This window comes from Coffea eugenioides, unplaced genomic scaffold (assembly GCF_003713205.1).
Source record: "Coffea eugenioides isolate CCC68of unplaced genomic scaffold, Ceug_1.0 ScVebR1_1092;HRSCAF=1889, whole genome shotgun sequence".
In the NCBI taxonomy this organism is placed as follows: domain Eukaryota; kingdom Viridiplantae; phylum Streptophyta; class Magnoliopsida; order Gentianales; family Rubiaceae; genus Coffea; species Coffea eugenioides.
Window position 1 is genome coordinate 20,146 of NW_020861468.1, and position 17,630 is coordinate 37,775.

At 35.4% G+C, this 17,630-nt stretch overlaps 1 protein-coding gene across 1 annotated transcript; it reads right to left on the reverse strand.

Annotated features, from left to right (window-relative positions):
* Positions 1-3,187: 3,187 nt before the first annotated feature.
* Positions 3,188-17,415, reverse strand: LOC113754832 (crossover junction endonuclease EME1B; the record flags this gene model as incomplete). Its single annotated transcript, XM_027299083.1, has 11 exons — positions 3,188-3,552; positions 4,047-4,250; positions 5,422-5,536; positions 7,580-7,669; positions 9,019-9,137; positions 9,275-9,338; positions 11,805-11,980; positions 13,976-14,085; positions 14,202-14,616; positions 14,698-14,880; positions 17,342-17,415. Coding segments are annotated over 10 exons (1,535 nt in total), but the record flags the coding sequence as incomplete, so codon positions are not given.
* Positions 17,416-17,630: the final 215 nt, after the last annotated feature.

Sequence of the window (17,630 nt, forward strand, 5' to 3'; positions counted from 1 at the left end):
AAATGAAGTTTTCATTTTGTAAGCGTAGCCAATTTCCAAAACAAATCCCAATTGTGTTGATCTTTCCATTTCTGGAGTGGAATATATACAATCTCCTTGGGCATGGCAGTTGTACTCTTTCCCTACTTTTCCTTTCGTTCACTTTCTTCACCATCGAATAGGTAAAAATTTTGCGGAGTAGCTCCCGGGTGCTCAATCCCATGCCAAAGTCATGGAAAAATGACAGAAAATGAACTTAACCAAGGCTAATTCGGGATACAGAACTAACCAAAAATTAAACCATAAGTATAATTTTCATCTTACCTTAGGTTCTTAGATGGAAGACATCATCAGATACTCAAAGTACTTGCGCCAGTGGAAATATTTGTATGTCCAATTATTTCATTAGCATCGTACATGATGTACGACTATTACAATTCTTGAAGTTCAAAAAAGAGGAAAAAAAAACTACATAACTACTATATATATAGTCTGTTTACAGCAAGCCAACGCATAATTCAAATTACATGAAAACATAATTTTTCCATGCTTTCAAAGCTAATAATGCTGTACACCCTTGTTGACAACTTTTCTCAATATATTCATAGTGATGAAGGAACTCTCAGCCCAGGATGAAAGTATTTACTCTTTATAGAAGCAGCAAACCTCAGCTCCTTTCAGGACCATCCAAAGCCCTCCTCCATCTCATTAAAAAAGAAAAGAAAAGGTAGACCCTTAAGAAGATATGATATAATAGTAGTGATTCTTGTTTCTGGATCAAGAATCATAATAGGTATCTGTGAATTTACTCTTGATCCACTTGAAGCTGTTCCTCAGAGATGACTTGACCTTACCTTCCATAGTATACATATTATAGGCTGCAACTCTTTTTCTCCTCTTGACCTCAGGATTGTCACCAGGGCCATTAAAGCTATATGACTTGCTTCTGTCTTCAAAATCAAATCTTGCTTCTGCATAAGATGCTGAATAATAGGGAAATGATTTCATTTTCTCCATGATAGATGAAAAAGAAAGAGGAGAACGGGAAGCTTCCTTATGCCTATGGAGGTAGAGAGAAACATTTACTCCCATAACAATGAAATATATGGAGGAGAGGAAACATATATGGACCCCATGCAAAAGGTTTGTGTGTCTAGTGCGGTCTGCATGGGGGCATGATTGTGACTTTGATTTGAATATTAGAGGATTTGTATCAAGATTCGTGTATAGCAGCACCATAGGATGAACACATATAGTGGCTGAATTAAATGGATGTGGGGGTATCTCTCACCAAAGTGTGCACTAAACTAGTAAAATATCTACAAATAATATTGTGAAGCATTAAACTCATTGGTGCTCATCATTACAAGATGGAGTCACATTAGATATACCAACAAAAATTGGCACTAAAAAATTTGTACCATGATTTCTGCGGTGATAGATAATTTGTATAGATTGGTTTATCACACTTCCAATCTTCTAGATCAAGAGCACTGAAGGATGGCTATGATCATGTCTTCTTACTTTTTGTTGGATGACCATTAGATATGGGATTGAAGTTCTAATTAAACTCAACAACAATGTAAAATTATTTGACTAGTGATAACAATAGTGTAAATTTATGTATTCCTAAAATACATGTAGTAAATTCGATACCATTTCGAGACAATACAAAAAAAAATAGTGCTGTCACTTCTAGGAAATCATCCAATTATTCCAAGCAATTATGATGAAAAATGCGAGACGGGTGTCGTAAATGAAACATGAACCTAAGGACTATCAATCTATGAAGCCTTGATCCACAATAACTAATCCTACCTAATCTGCAAACCAAACCAGCACTCAGAGCCAAAGACAGGCTGCCACATGGAGCCCCAATGCTACTTCTGAAAAGAAAAGAAAGGCTACTCGAAAGGGAAATGAAAATGGTACTATTGCATACTTTTTGTTTATGGTGAACTGTTAACAGAATGCCATAGGGTTGCTATAAATATATGGTAGCTAACACTTGATGAAGCAAAGATCCAAATGAATTTGAAAACGAAATTCCACATCTCAGCTAAAAAAAATAGATCACTATTTCAAAAATTTAGGAGGAGAGGAGAGGAGAAGAGAAGATGATTGTTGAGACTCTCGTGTGTTTAATTATTTTTTGTGCCTATGATTTGATCATGCAATGGAAAGTGATGTTAGCATTAAAAAAAAAAAAAAAATAGGATGTGTAGAAAATAGGGTGGAAAGTCCACCGATGTTTGGTCATGATGGGTTGTGGGAGCCGGCAAAGTTAAGGTAAAGTATAGGTGGCTCCACCACCCACCACCAATTGCAGCACCAAGTTGGAGTTGAACCTGAGACTGGGACAGCATCAATGGGGGTGCTGGCTAGCTCCACCTGTTCAAAAAAATAAACCTCGTGCGGCTGTTTCCTTTATCCTTTGCTCAAGTTTGTGGGCCTTCTGTGTCTATCTTGCCAGCCATTTTTTGCTAAAACTCAAACGCTCATCAGCTTGTTATGCATTGATCAGTTTCACTGCAATAGGTAGATATCATAGGCACGAACGTTTTGATTGAAACATTATTCAGCTGTTTCTTTGATACACTTTTTTCCAGAGAACTAATTATCAACTAGGCAAATCATCCCTTCAAAAATGTATTCTTGAATCATATTTAGCCAAAGTTCTTGAGCAAATAATCAATTATCTCAAGTGCTACCTGCCACGGTAAAAAGCCAACCTTGCTTAAATCACATTTGGATTACATACACTGCTGCAAAAGCCTACTCTCTTTTATAATACTGATGGCAACCAAATGGAAATTCACGATATATATATATATATATAGAGAGAGAGAGAGAGAGAGCTGACATCAGAATCAAACATGAATCAACCAACAACAATTGAACGCTGGTGAAGTAGAATCACCTAAATGAGATAACTATTGGATTTTGAAAAAGAGAAGTTCTGGCATTTATCTCTGTTCGGTTTCTTCCTCTCTTTCCCCATGCTTTCCATGAGGAACGGAGCATGCACCAGAGTGAGTATCCGTCTGCATTTACTTGTAACTGCAGAAAGTCCTTTAAAATCGAATAAAGTAGCTAGACAAAATATATGAGATGAGACTCCAACTGATATTGTCTCAACACAGCTTTATGTGCATGTGAAGTGCTTTACATGCACAAACTACAATGCTCGCGAGATAGACACCAAATATATGGGCCAAAGCATTTGTGATAAAAAGTTCAACTTTCTTATTAGTCAGTTTTCCACGATGCTTCATTTTCCAATTAGAAAATAATAGCAGAGGTCAATTGGACAAGGTTTTGCAACATTGATGTTAGCAAAAGACATATATACATATGCCAATATAGTCGTAGCTGAAAGGTGATAATCTAAATCTTTTCACCTCCACTGATCTGACATCACAGCAGAAAAGCTTCCAACAAGTTGTTGAGGCCACATTGATTTGATAAATACGCTGCCGCATGCTGCTTTATCCAGTTCACAACTGATAAGATTGTAATATCTTTTCCTCATTCGAATAGGATACAACACTTGCCAAATAACTTTCAATCAGCCTGCAATTCATGATCAGAGATTTCTTAACAACTTTCAATCTGTAAAGTGAAGGCAGAAGCATTGCGGTACATCAGGAAGTTTCAAACGAGAAAATGACTAAGTCCCTGTTTAAAAAAAAAAAAAAAAGATCTAATCAACTCTTTTTCTGATTTCTTAACAGCCCTTTTTTTCTGGAGGGAGGAAGGGAATTCAACTTTTACATACAAGTAAAGCAATTAATGACATCGAACTGCAATCCCTCTGATTGCATCAAAGCAAATTTTTTGGAGCACAGATTGGACCATAACCATGACATACTAAGCAGTCACTTCACTAGTTACTTCTTATCCTAGTAACTTCACTAGTGAGCAGTCAGTTGCAGAAAAGATGCCACTACTCTTTTACCCCATAGATTCAAACATGTATATACTTCCAAAAAAGAAAAAAACACTGAAGCAAAAAACACAAGTAATATTGGTAAAAGCAATGTCCAGACTCGAGAGCATGTACAAACCTAGTAGCGGGAGCATTAACAGCAGAGTGGGCTGGTAAACGAAAAAAAATCAGCTCCATGCTCAACGTCATCAGTAATGACGTTCCCACATTGAGCCATGAGTACTCTATAAATTCTCTTAGAACAAATCTCTCCTAATCTTCTGTCATCACCAAGTAAACCTTCTGTAGTCAAATCTTGGAGCAAAAATTCTTTCTCATGCACCTGACAACATGCAGAAGAAACTTAAACTCGAACCGAAACTGACGTCAACCAGAGAACATATAGATCATATTGGACTCAGGCCAACACAATTGATCAAATTTTGCATTATAATTATGAGAGAAGCAAAAACCTAACACACACATCATCCATGAGCACAATCTGGAATCTCAGCCAATCTTTTAACAGGCAATATCTGAACTTTAAGCTAATTTCCCCTCACAAAAATTTAAATGAACAGCTTAGGTTATGGAAACTGGTCCAATCTTCTAGTTCTTTAGAAAGTAATCTAAGTGTTTAATAGAATAAATCTATTTGCCTTTTGCAACTATCACCCAGCCCCTTTTACAGAAAATCTCAATGGGGCAATCACATCGGATGCAGAACATTATAGATCCTTAATAGTGAAACCTGAAACTCGGGAGTGTGCAATCCTAATGGAAAAAATTTCTTTGGCTAATTTGAAATTCTAGATAAAATAACAAGCAAGTTTAAAAAAATGAAAAAGAAAAAAAACCAAGAGAAGTATCAAAACAGCCTTTTGGTCATGTAAAGTACTGGAAAACCAAGAAAAGAAACCGTGGTAATTCAGGAACTAGTCAAGCTTCAACTATTTCAAAAGCTTTCAGGAAAGCTACCATTATAGCTACCATTATAAGTTCATGTAACTGCTAAAAAGCAGTCCTAGAAATATAAGAAAGTCTAATGAAATACCTATCCTGTTTTTTTAACCAACTTAGAGCAAATATGTTGATTCCCTTAAGTTTTATTTATTTATCAATTTAATAGTTCTTTTTTTTTTGGGGGTGGGGGAAGACTTTCTCAAGCAGACCTTTTTATTCCATTCTGTGGCACCCTTGAAAGGATGACATAAACCATCACACTTGCAGCCAATTTGATCAGCCAATTTGATTTTCTCTTATCTGAGATTTTCAAAACCAGATCAACAATTAAAAATTTACATATTCTTGTCCCCAAATATGGACATGGAGACAGTCAACAGAGTAGCTTAGAAAGGTCTTCAAATGAACTGGCAAGCACGGGCAAGACAAGGTATTGTGGCAAATTAATAGAATAAAATAGTTGACAAGTAGAATTTTCAACATATAAGAATTATCTAATGATGAGAGAGAGAGAGAGAGAGAGTTTTAAAAAATTCTGTATTGATACTAACCGATTTACTCGGATCCATGTAAACAGTCAAAAGTGATTTCATTGTGGGATACTTTTTCCATATAGCAATGGCAAACCGTGGTTGTACCTTAGGGATAGCTACCAATGCTTTTAACCTGCAATTAATTGTACACGGAATATAAGTGCAAAAACCAAGACTGTTATATAGCACATGATACAAATATACCTAATGACAGCCTTTACAGCAGAAGAAGCATCTTGCATACAGAATAACTACAGTTTAAATATCCAGGGTAAAAAAAATTAAAAATTGCTAGATTGATTTCAGAGCTGTGACAAAGGTGAAATTTAACTCTTTCATAGCCACACCAAAACCTCATGAGCAAAACTCGCTCCTTATATTCCTCAGGTCTCCAAGTATATACACATTAACAATGAAATCCTTGTATTCTTTCCCCTATGTAAAGGATTGCAACCTATACAATTGGGTGCACCAGTGCATGTCTTACATGCTATGGCAACTGCTGATCTGGTTTTTGGAAATGTGTCTCACTAACCACCTTTTTAGCTAATGCATATGTAAACTGAAGACTCCAGATATCAATCCCAATAACTTCTCTTAGTTCAGGTTCCCGCTTCATTATGTTAATGCATTATTCTGTAATTCATAAGAAATAATCGTGGAAACCAGGCAGAAATCTCCACCACCCCCCCCCCCCCCACAACAAAAAAAATCCCCAAAAAAAGGGACAAACTGTAATTGATAAAGTGTTATCCTAGATAAAAGTGACAAAGGATAAAACTGTAAAAACATTGGGGAACATAATTCGCAACTAATGGTTGCTAGGGGGAACTGAACTCCTGCAGATGAATTTTTAACTGAGTTTTAGCATATAAAAAGTTAATTTCCAACTTCGCTCTGCCTTTTCACTCATCCTAAATTCTCATTAATCTTTCAATTTTGCTCTGCCTTACCCCAGTTAAATATTCAACAACTTTTAAATCCATGCTTTGTTTATGTTTTCTCTGTGAGACACTTACTCATATAACAGACCATCCTGAAGAGGAAAATGAGGTAAACCTTTTTAAAAAAAAAAAAAAAAGGATGAGGTAATTCTTACTTTCTTCTAATTTACTGTGCTTGATCTTTGTTCACATCATTAGAAAAAAGGGGATAAAAAAAGACAAAGTAGAGATGTAATATACGCATATACTCCTGTAAGAAAGGTTGCAACTTTAGCTTACCCCAGGATTAAATTGTCTACAGAAAAGGAGGTCAAAACAGAGCAATAGGACTAAACTCGAAATGTTGAATTGCTGGGCAGCACAAGATAGCCTTAAGAAGTTATATCATGCTAAAATACAATAGGAAGCAGAAACTATGGTACTTGGTGCTTCATAGCAACCCATGCTAAAGTGTTCCTAGTGTTAGGTCTTAGATGTGCAACATAATATAGTCCAAGGAATAACACACTACAAAGCATTTTGAACTTTTATTAGCGCTTCTGCCATTCTCTTATATTATCATTTTTCCAAGTTCCTGACAAACTGAGTATAATAATATTAATCCAAAAACGATTGTCAAACAAAGTTAAAAACAATGCGCAAGTCTTCAACCTCTCCTGCTTATTTTTCTTTGACGAATTTCCTCCTCCTTTTTAAAGCTGCTAAAGAAATGCCATTTTTGTAAAGCTGTTTAAAAATTTTGAAGTGTAAAAGTTTTAAACAGTCAAAAGCTGTTCACAATAGCACCTTGAGGCACGTTTCTTCGAATGGCACTTTTCCAGCTTAAAGTAAGGTAAAAGCAGATTTCAAAACACAAAACTAGCTTTTAGCTTAAAAAGGGGCTATATTCAGCTGATTTGACAGCAATGGAAGATAGGCCAGTATTATCTGAATGAGCCAGTTCAAACAAATCTGACACAGTGGACACCAATAAATCCAATTTCCATATGAATTCTTATATCATTCATAAATCGAAGTATTAAGTAAAAGTAGTGTACATTTTAAAACATCAAGAATGGATTGCTATGCTGAAGTAAAATAGTAAGTGAAAATGATAGCGAAATCATGAGTTGCATGTTTAGAGCATGATGCATTAGCCCAAAAAACTTTAGATTAGAGGGGGAAAAAACCAAATAAATTCCTACAGCAAGAACCAAGATCCCTTAATGAACAAACTGTTTGAAATTACTTACCATGTATTCTTCTTTATGAGATTTCTATCAGCACAATCCTTGGGTACAAGAGAGCCATTTGCATTCACTGATAATGGTGTTGGCTTCTTCCTGCATTGGTAAAAAGCAGATAGCAAAGGACCTAAGTACTAGATTTTGACCAACTTTCGGCCAAGGTGGAAATTTGATGGTATCCACAAAGAGCACTGAAGTAGTTAATCAGACCTTGTCAAAACTTTGTTGCAGTTACAGGTCAAGCATTTGATCCATCAAAAACTTTTTTAAAAAAATAAATAAATAAATTCTAATCCCCTAATCCTCATGCAGAAAGACATAAAACCTACTTGTAACTAATATCTAGGTCGACAAAACCAACCTGGGAAGTGTAGCATATCATTTTTAGCTTCCACAAATAAGTTCTATGGCCAGATTTGACAGAGTTTTAAGTAGGTTTGTATGCTTAAAATTTAAATAAGGTTTGTAGTACATATCAGACTGTACCATAGTCCAATGTAAACTTGATATCTGGTACAGGTTGGAACTCATTTCCTTTCTTCTGTTCTCCTTATACGTTTTCCATTTTGTCTTCTTTACCACCATACAAAATGTTCCCCCATGGCATATATCATGCATTATTAAACAAGACGACCAGATTAGCCCATTTATAGTCAACATTCCCTGGGCATATTTAGATTGACCTAACTGATTTCAAGAAGACACACAGATGAGAATGGGAAAAGGAAAATGGGGTAAATACAGCAGACTAAAGAAGAAATTGGAGATGAAAAAAGGACGACTTCAGAGTTATAAATCATAATAGACCAACAACGGACATTGGCAACCTTAGTTAAATACAACAATATTCTTACAAATACTAAACTGAAGTGAACAGTGAAGGCCAGAGGCGAATAACCTCTCACCTAAAATCACCTTCTCCTCTCAGGTAAATACAACTTTGGCCCCTAAAGACAGGATTAGCCAAATAAAATATTACACCCTGAAGTTTTTGTTTCAATTTGTTATTCTTGCTTCATTTTGTACATTATCCCTCTAGAAATCTCATTCAACCAAGTGCAAAGGGATTCAAAGTTAGTTCATCTCATTTTTGTGAGAATTACCCATTCCCTTAACTGTATTGCTCCATTCAACCCCCAGGTCTCAACATTTTAATGACAAATGACATACAACAGAGAGCAAGCCGGATTTTAGAATGCTGTTACTGAAGTAAGGATTAAGTAAGTACAATCAGACCAATGGCTTCTGGCAACAAAAACAGCAGTAGAGCTGAAATAACTAACTTTTAGGTACTATATTCTTACTTAGATGGAAAAAGTTGTCACCCAATAATTATATATGCTCAATAAATCTGCAACATCAGCTCATAAAAAGCTCAAACCTGTAAGATACACATTCAGGTCGTCTACATACTCAAACTTACGACAGAACTGTCCATTGCATACCTATACTGACAAGAGGCAAGGCTGTGAGTCAAACCAACAACATGTTCTGCTAATTCAGCTTCATCACAACACAGTCTTGAATGCACCCTAGTAAAATGAGTGGCTAATTTTGCCAATACCTGTGAACCGGAAAAAAAATGGTTTAAAGGCAACATTTAGTTTCATAAGCTGTCCTGATAGGAGATTTCTGTTCCCTGCAAACAAAATTCTTCAAGCAATTATGACTATTAATGACAACAAAGTCATGTCCAACAACCTCCTCTATTGGTGGGCGCTTCCAACCTTCATATTTGCTGGGATTCTTATAATGATCTTGTTCCCTATTACATCAACATCATAAAGCATAAAAATTCAATAGAGTATCCAAAAAGAAAAGCCGATGCGACTCAAATATTTTCAATAGTCAAAAATTGCGTCATTCCAGAAGTCTCATACAGAATAACTGTAGCTCAGTTCAGAATTAGAAACATGCCACGAATTCAGCAAAGCAATCAAATCAGATGGAAACTATAAAAGCTTTATTCATCACATAAGTATACAACACAACATGGCTACATGGTGGTCAAAGGCACAATGCGCACTATAGAATAAGGGCCTTCTGAGGCTTAAGCACAAAGTTTAAAGCATGCAAGCTTTATTGACATTAAGACTCTTATGCATATCGTATGTTTTCATTTATAGCATAAAATACTGCAACAACAGTTTTTCAACATTTTCATTACTAAAAGATGAATAATGAACAGCACATTCTATGTCCAAAAATGCAAATTAGTGCATCGAATGCTAATTTACATACTAAGAAAGTCAAAACAAATAACATATGCAATTTCGAAGAAAGATAAAAATAGAAATATAGCAAACAAACAGTTAACTTTCAAGGTTCAAGCATCGTAAAATGCATAGACTATGAAGCTCCTTATGATCTTCATTAATCAAGTCAACAAAAATTGAGGGTCTACTCGAGTAATAATCAGTTATCCTATGCTTCTGATGCCACAAACTCACACCACTCATTAACGAGGGGTCCCCATAAGAAGACATTCAATGGTTTTTATAAATAAATAAAGAAAAGTCAACAAAGAGATTTCTTTTTTTGGGGGCTCCATGTGCTTTTCTTGTGCTTTATAATGGCCACCTGCTTCAGATGATAAAAAGCTCTGGGCTTGTGCTCTGCCTGGCTTTGCACTTAATTGTGGGCTTTGGGCTCTTTTAACTAGTATACATGGCAATGTTAGAATAGTGACTAAATACTATTCTAGCTATATTCAGGTCGGGCAGCACAGTCAAAGAAGGACAAATGTCTATGCCTGCATCTGGTCTCCAGCAGGAGTTTAATGAAAACAGAAAGCTTAAGTGGACAATGAAAATATAGGATTTGAAATGACAAGCACAAACCAAGTGGTAGATATCTGCATATTATTGTTCCAATGATTCTAAGCCAGAAAATATAATTGTAGGGGTAGCATGAAATTGCAGCACTATAAACATGCTCTACCAGACTTTGGAATTGAACCTGAACATCCAGAAATGAGCCTGAACCCCAAACTTGCATTAAAAGCACAGCAAGCATCCAGAAATCAAGTCAGAAAACTTTAGCATCACCATCTATAAACACATACACAATGAACATATGCACCGTGATTAAAGTTTTCTTTCTCTTATTTTAATTAGGATTTGGCAATCCAGATTATCAATCAGAAAGACTAGTTTCCACATCATTTTTCTTCAAAGGAAGGACTTAGGGTTTCTTAATTTCTTCCTCAGAATGGAAATTGAAAAAGTGATAACAGAAAAAGGTAGGCAGGCTAGTATGTTGATGATGGCATGATAAGACCACAAAGACACATGTTTAGATTGAGACTTTGGATTTGATTACAGGAACTACTATCATTTAGCAGAATGGTATTGCCAGTGGATTTGGATGTGACATTGTTAGGGTTCTAATTAGCTACTAAGCCTTAGAAATTCAAGCTCCAATAGTGCTTTAAAGACATTAATCCAGAGTGATTTGAAAGAAAAGCAGTAAAATTTGTCATCTACCTTAATTTCCTAGGTACTACAACCACTTGTCTTTGTGTAGCTTTTTTTTTCTTACTGCCAATTATACATACATTAAGCACAAATGCAATAAGTCAAAGCACATGAAATACAGCATTGACCACACAAATAGGCCCAGAACAATGAAGTCCATGCCCCAGAGGACAAATCACACCTTTAGACTCAAATTATTTAACAAAAACGTTCTCTTTCACTTTTATCAATCAGTAAAGACACATGTTGACATTTACCATTTTAATTGTATAATTAGCCAATAACCAGAAACCTTAAACAGCAGTTGAATCAGCTTTGATCAAACAAATCCCCAAGTTGACATTCAGGTTATTACAGGACCAAATAATACTCACAAGCACACACACAACATATGCATCTGTGTGTCCAATGTTGCCCTGAATTTGTGTGTAAACCACTATGTGTATCTATCTGCATATTTTTGAAAAAGGAAGAATAAACACATAACTCAATTATGTTGACTAAACAGAGGAAATAAGTGAAAACTATAAACAAAGATCTAATAAGCAACCAGATAATAATGAGTAGATACTGGATTCCTTTCCTCTCAAAGTCATACCAATATGGTATAGTCAAAAATCTACTCACGTCTTCATCTCTTCAAGGATTTCCACATTCATAAAATTATTGTAAGTGATAACATATCATCAAGTCAATTATAACCAAAATCCATCTGTGAATATAAATTACATCAGAAAGATAGCATAGCTTCTAACCGTTTATTTATGTAGGCCATCAGTCTATTTGTGAGGTAACAAATCGTATGGTTTGGATAATGGTATTGAACCCTGGAAACTTGATCCATAAGTGTTCCATCCATGACGAGATTGCAGAATTCTTCAGCCCCATATACGAGTAACACGTATGGTACAACTATGCCCTCAGATGAAATCTGCATCACACCGAAGTCAAAACATTCCAAAATATAGTTCAAACACCATGCCTATTAATTTAGAAAATCAAAGAAAGACTACTAAGAATCAGTAATAGGCTAAAAGAAAGTACAGCATCTTGGCTTGCAGGATTAACATTTCAATGAGCATGACATAAATCCAATGAAAACATGCTTCTTAATGATACTGGGTTCACCTAAAGGGGTTTTTTGAAAGGCCCAAAAGGCTAAGGCATAGCCCAGTGGAAGTCCCCAGGGAATCTACTAGAATACAGATTGACCCACATAACACTCAAGAAACTCAAGGTCATAGTTATAAGAGGATATAAATTGTGTTTGTGCAAAAAATAAGTTGTATTCAACCTTCTTGTTGACTGTACTGAACCAGAAAAGCATAAGGTTAAATCCAGTAGAGTATTGAACAAGAAGCAACTGGTTACAGTGCCCAAAAAACAGATGTAGCTAACATAGGTACCCAGGAATATGGGACTGACAATATCTCTTCAAATTTACAAAGTTCAGTCTCATGTTTGACAATGAGAAGTTTATCGTTTCAGTGTGAAAATTTTTACAAGCCAATCAAAATCCAGATTTGATAGCAATGAAAGGAACAGGGTAAGGTTTAGCTCAGAAATTGGTGTATCACTAGAACACCTAAAAGACACAGATTCAATAAAAATTACAGATGTGCGCATAGATGCAGAAAGTATAAAGCATCCCAATATGAACCGATAGATCTACATCACACTATTGCAACCTTCTTATCGCACACCAAGACCAGTACGCCTGAAGCATCATCGCTTCACATATTTATACCTCACAGCTCCACAAGGAATAGGAGTCAACAGATTCAGCTTTAATTGTATAACAATTTAAAATATTCTTGTCTTAGACCCGAAAACCAATTCATACCAAGTCCCAAGACGTCTTTTACACTACATACACTAAACTATTACACAGCCTAGCACTTGTTATATGGTAGGTCAAAAATCCAGGTTCAATGAACATTCTCTAAAAGGTATGAAAAACAATCAATAATGTAGACAAAAAGTGCACAATAGTCTTTAAGATTTCCATTAGATCAAAAATATTCAAAACATGAAATTATCTTAATTTATCTTAATATCTTAACCTCTAAGAAACAAGAAACGCCATGACACTATTTGGCAGAGAATAAAGAAACTCAGAGAAGAAATCCTATTAGAACTTTAACTGAATACAAAAATTCCATCACTATAATATAGATTTGGTAGCAATTCCATAATCTGCATTATTGGTATATGATCCCTATTTGATAAACAAAATACACCATTTTTGAGAATGTCAAATTTTACATCTTGTCTACCCAGTTTTTCACTTGACAATGAACCTAAATTTTGCAGCCTCTAATACAAGGAAATTATTTATAAGAAAAAGAAAAGAAAAAAAAAAGAAGGCAAATGATATTACACCATTGGGGTAGCAGTTAAGCTATCTTGGGACTCCAGAAGTAACTATAACAATCTAACTTTCTTCATGAGCCCCCATTCATTTATTGCAGAAACTTCTCTATATCTCAAAATTGGAAAGACATATATAACTAAACAATGATGACTTGCCAGAATCCAACAAACCTTTCTCATCCAAAGGGAAATGCTTATGACAAGAAGGGCAACATCCATTCCAGTATTATACTATCTACAGTTCATATGCCTATATGAAGGTGACACCTATAAATGTGAATGGAATTCAAGTGATTGGCAACCTTCACACATTCATATAATAGCATTTACAAATTCAAGCAAAAGAAAATTAGACATTGGAATATCAGCATAGTACATCTCAATCATTGCTTGAGAAGGAAATTTTTTTTCTTTTTATCTTGCATCTCTAAAAAATTATGCTTGTGTAACTAAAGCAGGAAACTCTAAAATCTAACTACATGCACCTGTGAAAGTGACAAATGAAGCATATAAAATTGCCCCATTAGAAAAACATTGTAAAAACATATATTACCTGCACCAATTGTTCTGGAACAGGTATTGTCCACACAATAGATCTTTCAATTGGGTTTGACATTATACGATATGAGAGACCCTTTTCTGCAAACCTTGTAAGCAGATGTCCTGATATACAAAAGTAAAACATTTGCTTAACACCATACCAGAAAAAAAAAAAAAGTGCATGAAAAGAACTCTAGCAAAGTAGCTACAACAGCACTATGTATTACTAAGCATCATACCTCCGATTGACCCCATTTCAACTATTTTACTATCTATTTGAGCCACAATTGTTTTTTGGGCAAACTTTCCTTTTTCCCACTTCTGCTTTTCTTTTGCTAGTTTTTTCAATGCTGCAGCTTCAGCTATTTGAGCTGCTCTTTCCAATTTCTGTTGCTGCCGATAGATCTTTTGCTTTTCTTTCTGCAGTTTTTTCAAAGCTGCAGCTTCAGCCTTTTCAGCTGCTCTTTCCAATTTCTCCTTCTGCAGGCAGATCTTTTGCTTTTCTTTCTGCAATTTTACCGACTCAGAAGCTTCAACCTTTTGAGCTTCTCTTTCCAATTTCTCCTCCTCCAGGTAGATCTTTTGCTTTTCATTCTGCAATTTCACCAACTCAGCAGCTTCAGCCTTTTGAGATTCTTTTTCCAGTTTTTCTTGCTGTAAGTTAATCTTCCATGAGTTGTTCCTCTCTAAAAGTTACTGTTGTTCCAATTAATCACCATACTGGAAAAGACTTACTTCTTTCTGCTGTTTCCTTTCTTCCTTCAGGAGAAGCCTTGCTTCCTTCAACATCCTCCCTTTCCTGATTGAACTATCTGAACCTTTCTCTGAAATGGCTTTACTCTTGATTTTGCCTTTTGGTTCAGGCACTTGAACCATGAGCTCCTTTCTATCACACTCATCACCAAAAGTACCATGTACCTGAAAAGGAATTCATCAAACCATTATCCACAAAAACAGTAGGGCAAATCACTTGAATAAAGCATTTCATATAAAGTCATTTCCAGTACATATAAATTCTTTTGGTAATATTTTCAGTACATTGAAAGCCATAGAGATGACAGTTTGCAGCTAAAAGTTCCAAAGGAAGAGCAATTTCCAAACTCCAACTTTCACCGTAAATTAGTCATCGAACTTATGTACAAAGTTTTTTGCTGTCTTAAAGACATTGGCTTTTAGTGCTTCTAATGCAAGTACTCCGTCAGAAGTTGTCAGAAACAGCTTTTCTATCCCTCTCTCAGTTTTCAAATTCCCATCAAAACACAAAGAAAGTATATTTGCAGAAAACTATAAAAGGCATATCACGCAATGTCTATACTTTTGTTTTCATATAATAACCTGAACAATTTTCCTTATCAAAATAAGAATGCACATGTGCTTCGTTAGTGCACTCAATACAAGCTAACACTCTGTTCTGCAGAAAAGAATCCAATACGATCAACTATTTCCAGAAATTCCATTTAACTTGACCAATTATTTTTCCAATAAATCATCCACAAGTGCCTAAAGTCTCACTAAGGTACTAGTACCAATTCACCAAGCATACATCAAAACCCTTATTGAAAGGCTTATACTTCAAGAGGAAAACAGAGATCCAATATAACAGCATTGCCAAATGCAGATTTCACCTTAGGTACAAAAGGTCTTCTCTTTCTTCCAATAGCTAACTTCATTCAGCTTGCTTTGTGGCACTGGATCATATTTCCATTTGAATTTCTATTCATGGCTATTATAAATTCTTAAACTGCATGTGTGCTTCACCATTCCTTTTTTTTCCTGAATTAACTCAGGTGATCTTTTCTTTCACCTTCTTGCCTTCTGGTATGCAGATGAGTTCATGGGGAGGAAGGGAATTAATTGTATAGAAGCCTATCAAAAAGAGGTCAGAAGATGGAGAAAAAACTGGTGATAGATTAAGCTAACTCCTGTGTTATACAATCAAACCCAACAAAGATTTAATTTTGCTAATTGCCAGCCATCAAACATTTACTATCTCAGTACACAGGATCAAAACTCAAGGTGTTGCTAAATTTTCAGCAGATCGTAGAACAATTGATGACCTGCTGCACAAATGCATGTAATGTTGCTGCTAATTCATTCCCAAGCTTTATAAAGAGCATTAAGGCTGTTAAAAGACTAGAGCTATGAGATACTTTTATTGCTTCTACTAAAGTGACCGATTACAGTTCCAGTGCAGATCCTGATCTGAGTTATGTCAGCTCTTTCAAAGTACTTGAACCAATTTGCAAACTGTTTAAGCCTCTAATAAATGAATAAATACATACATACATAGATACATACACACACACACACATATATATCAAACATAAAAGAACAAATTCCAGCATGTTTCGTATGTTTTGTTTGTAATGCCAAATGCTGTCTCGCAAAAGGACTCTGATGGTGCTTCTTAATGTCAGCTTTTCTCAATTTATGGAGAAGTAACAGTTGAAGCAGAAGCAAACCAGAATACCTCAAAACTACCTTTAGCCAAGAAGTTTGAATTACCTAAATTTAAGCAACCAAAAACAGCCGCCTAAGTAAGACACTTTCTTACTCATGTCTATGTTTCTTCATTATATTCGTTTTTGGTAGATTCTGAAATGAATATGGGGACCAAGCCAGGAATGTTTATGTCAAGTCAATCTTAGAACATGCCCTAATCATCCATTCTTATGATTGCACTATTTATTTCTCCTAGCATACCTTCAAAACAAGACACAATGTGACGACCTGTTTTGCTACTAATATCATGCACAGACATGGATATCCATTGGTACAAGGCAAAAATTCATCTCTTGATATACTGAAGGGAACTGGCACAGTTTTGGCTGCCAGCACAGTATAATCACAATCCAGAGGAGAAGCTACCAGTGCCTTAGACCAAAATTTCAGAAACATGAGTATCCATGCAGACTTAAACTTCTGAAGGGATTAAAGGTTAAGTGCAAATTTAATAGGAACAGAAGCCAACCAGTGATCAGAAAAATGGTCTGATGACCATTACAGTGTAAGTGTCATACATTAGCTGTTCATTCTGTCTCAAGCTACTAGATCCTTGTCAGCAGATCTCTAGCCAATATAAAATGAAGGGTAAATATGATTTAAGTTCAATTAAAATAAATTATATACTGTTTCTCAAAATAAGATTCCAAAACTCAATTTATTTCGCCCTTGGATTTCTATTAAAAATAGGTTAAAAAAGAAAATGAGACAGCAAATTCAAGTAACCAATTAAGTGTTTCAAGATTCCAAAAAGCTTCAAGATAATAAAATCAAAATAGAGATAAGTTCGGAAATGCCACATTAAATTTAACTCTCATGCAACCTGTGCAAACACAAGTCATGAAAAGCAAAATTCTCAGGTAGCAAGAAAACAAACCAGAGATAGATCATATTCCAATGAACAAGGACGTGGAGAGCTGACCACTGCCAGGTGCGTTTGATTAGCCTTACCTGTCAAATTTGCTTTCTATTCAGTGATACTATGTAAAAGGAGTTCATGAAGAGAGCTAAATTTTCTCTTTTGTAGATTGATGCCAAGGGTAAAAATAAAGGCATAAAAGAATAGGTCACTTACCATAAGAAAGTGTGGATTCAACAAATCCGGGGCTCAATTCAAACTCCTCTGCCACATCAACTATCAAACCAGTTCTTTCATCAGCTTCCAA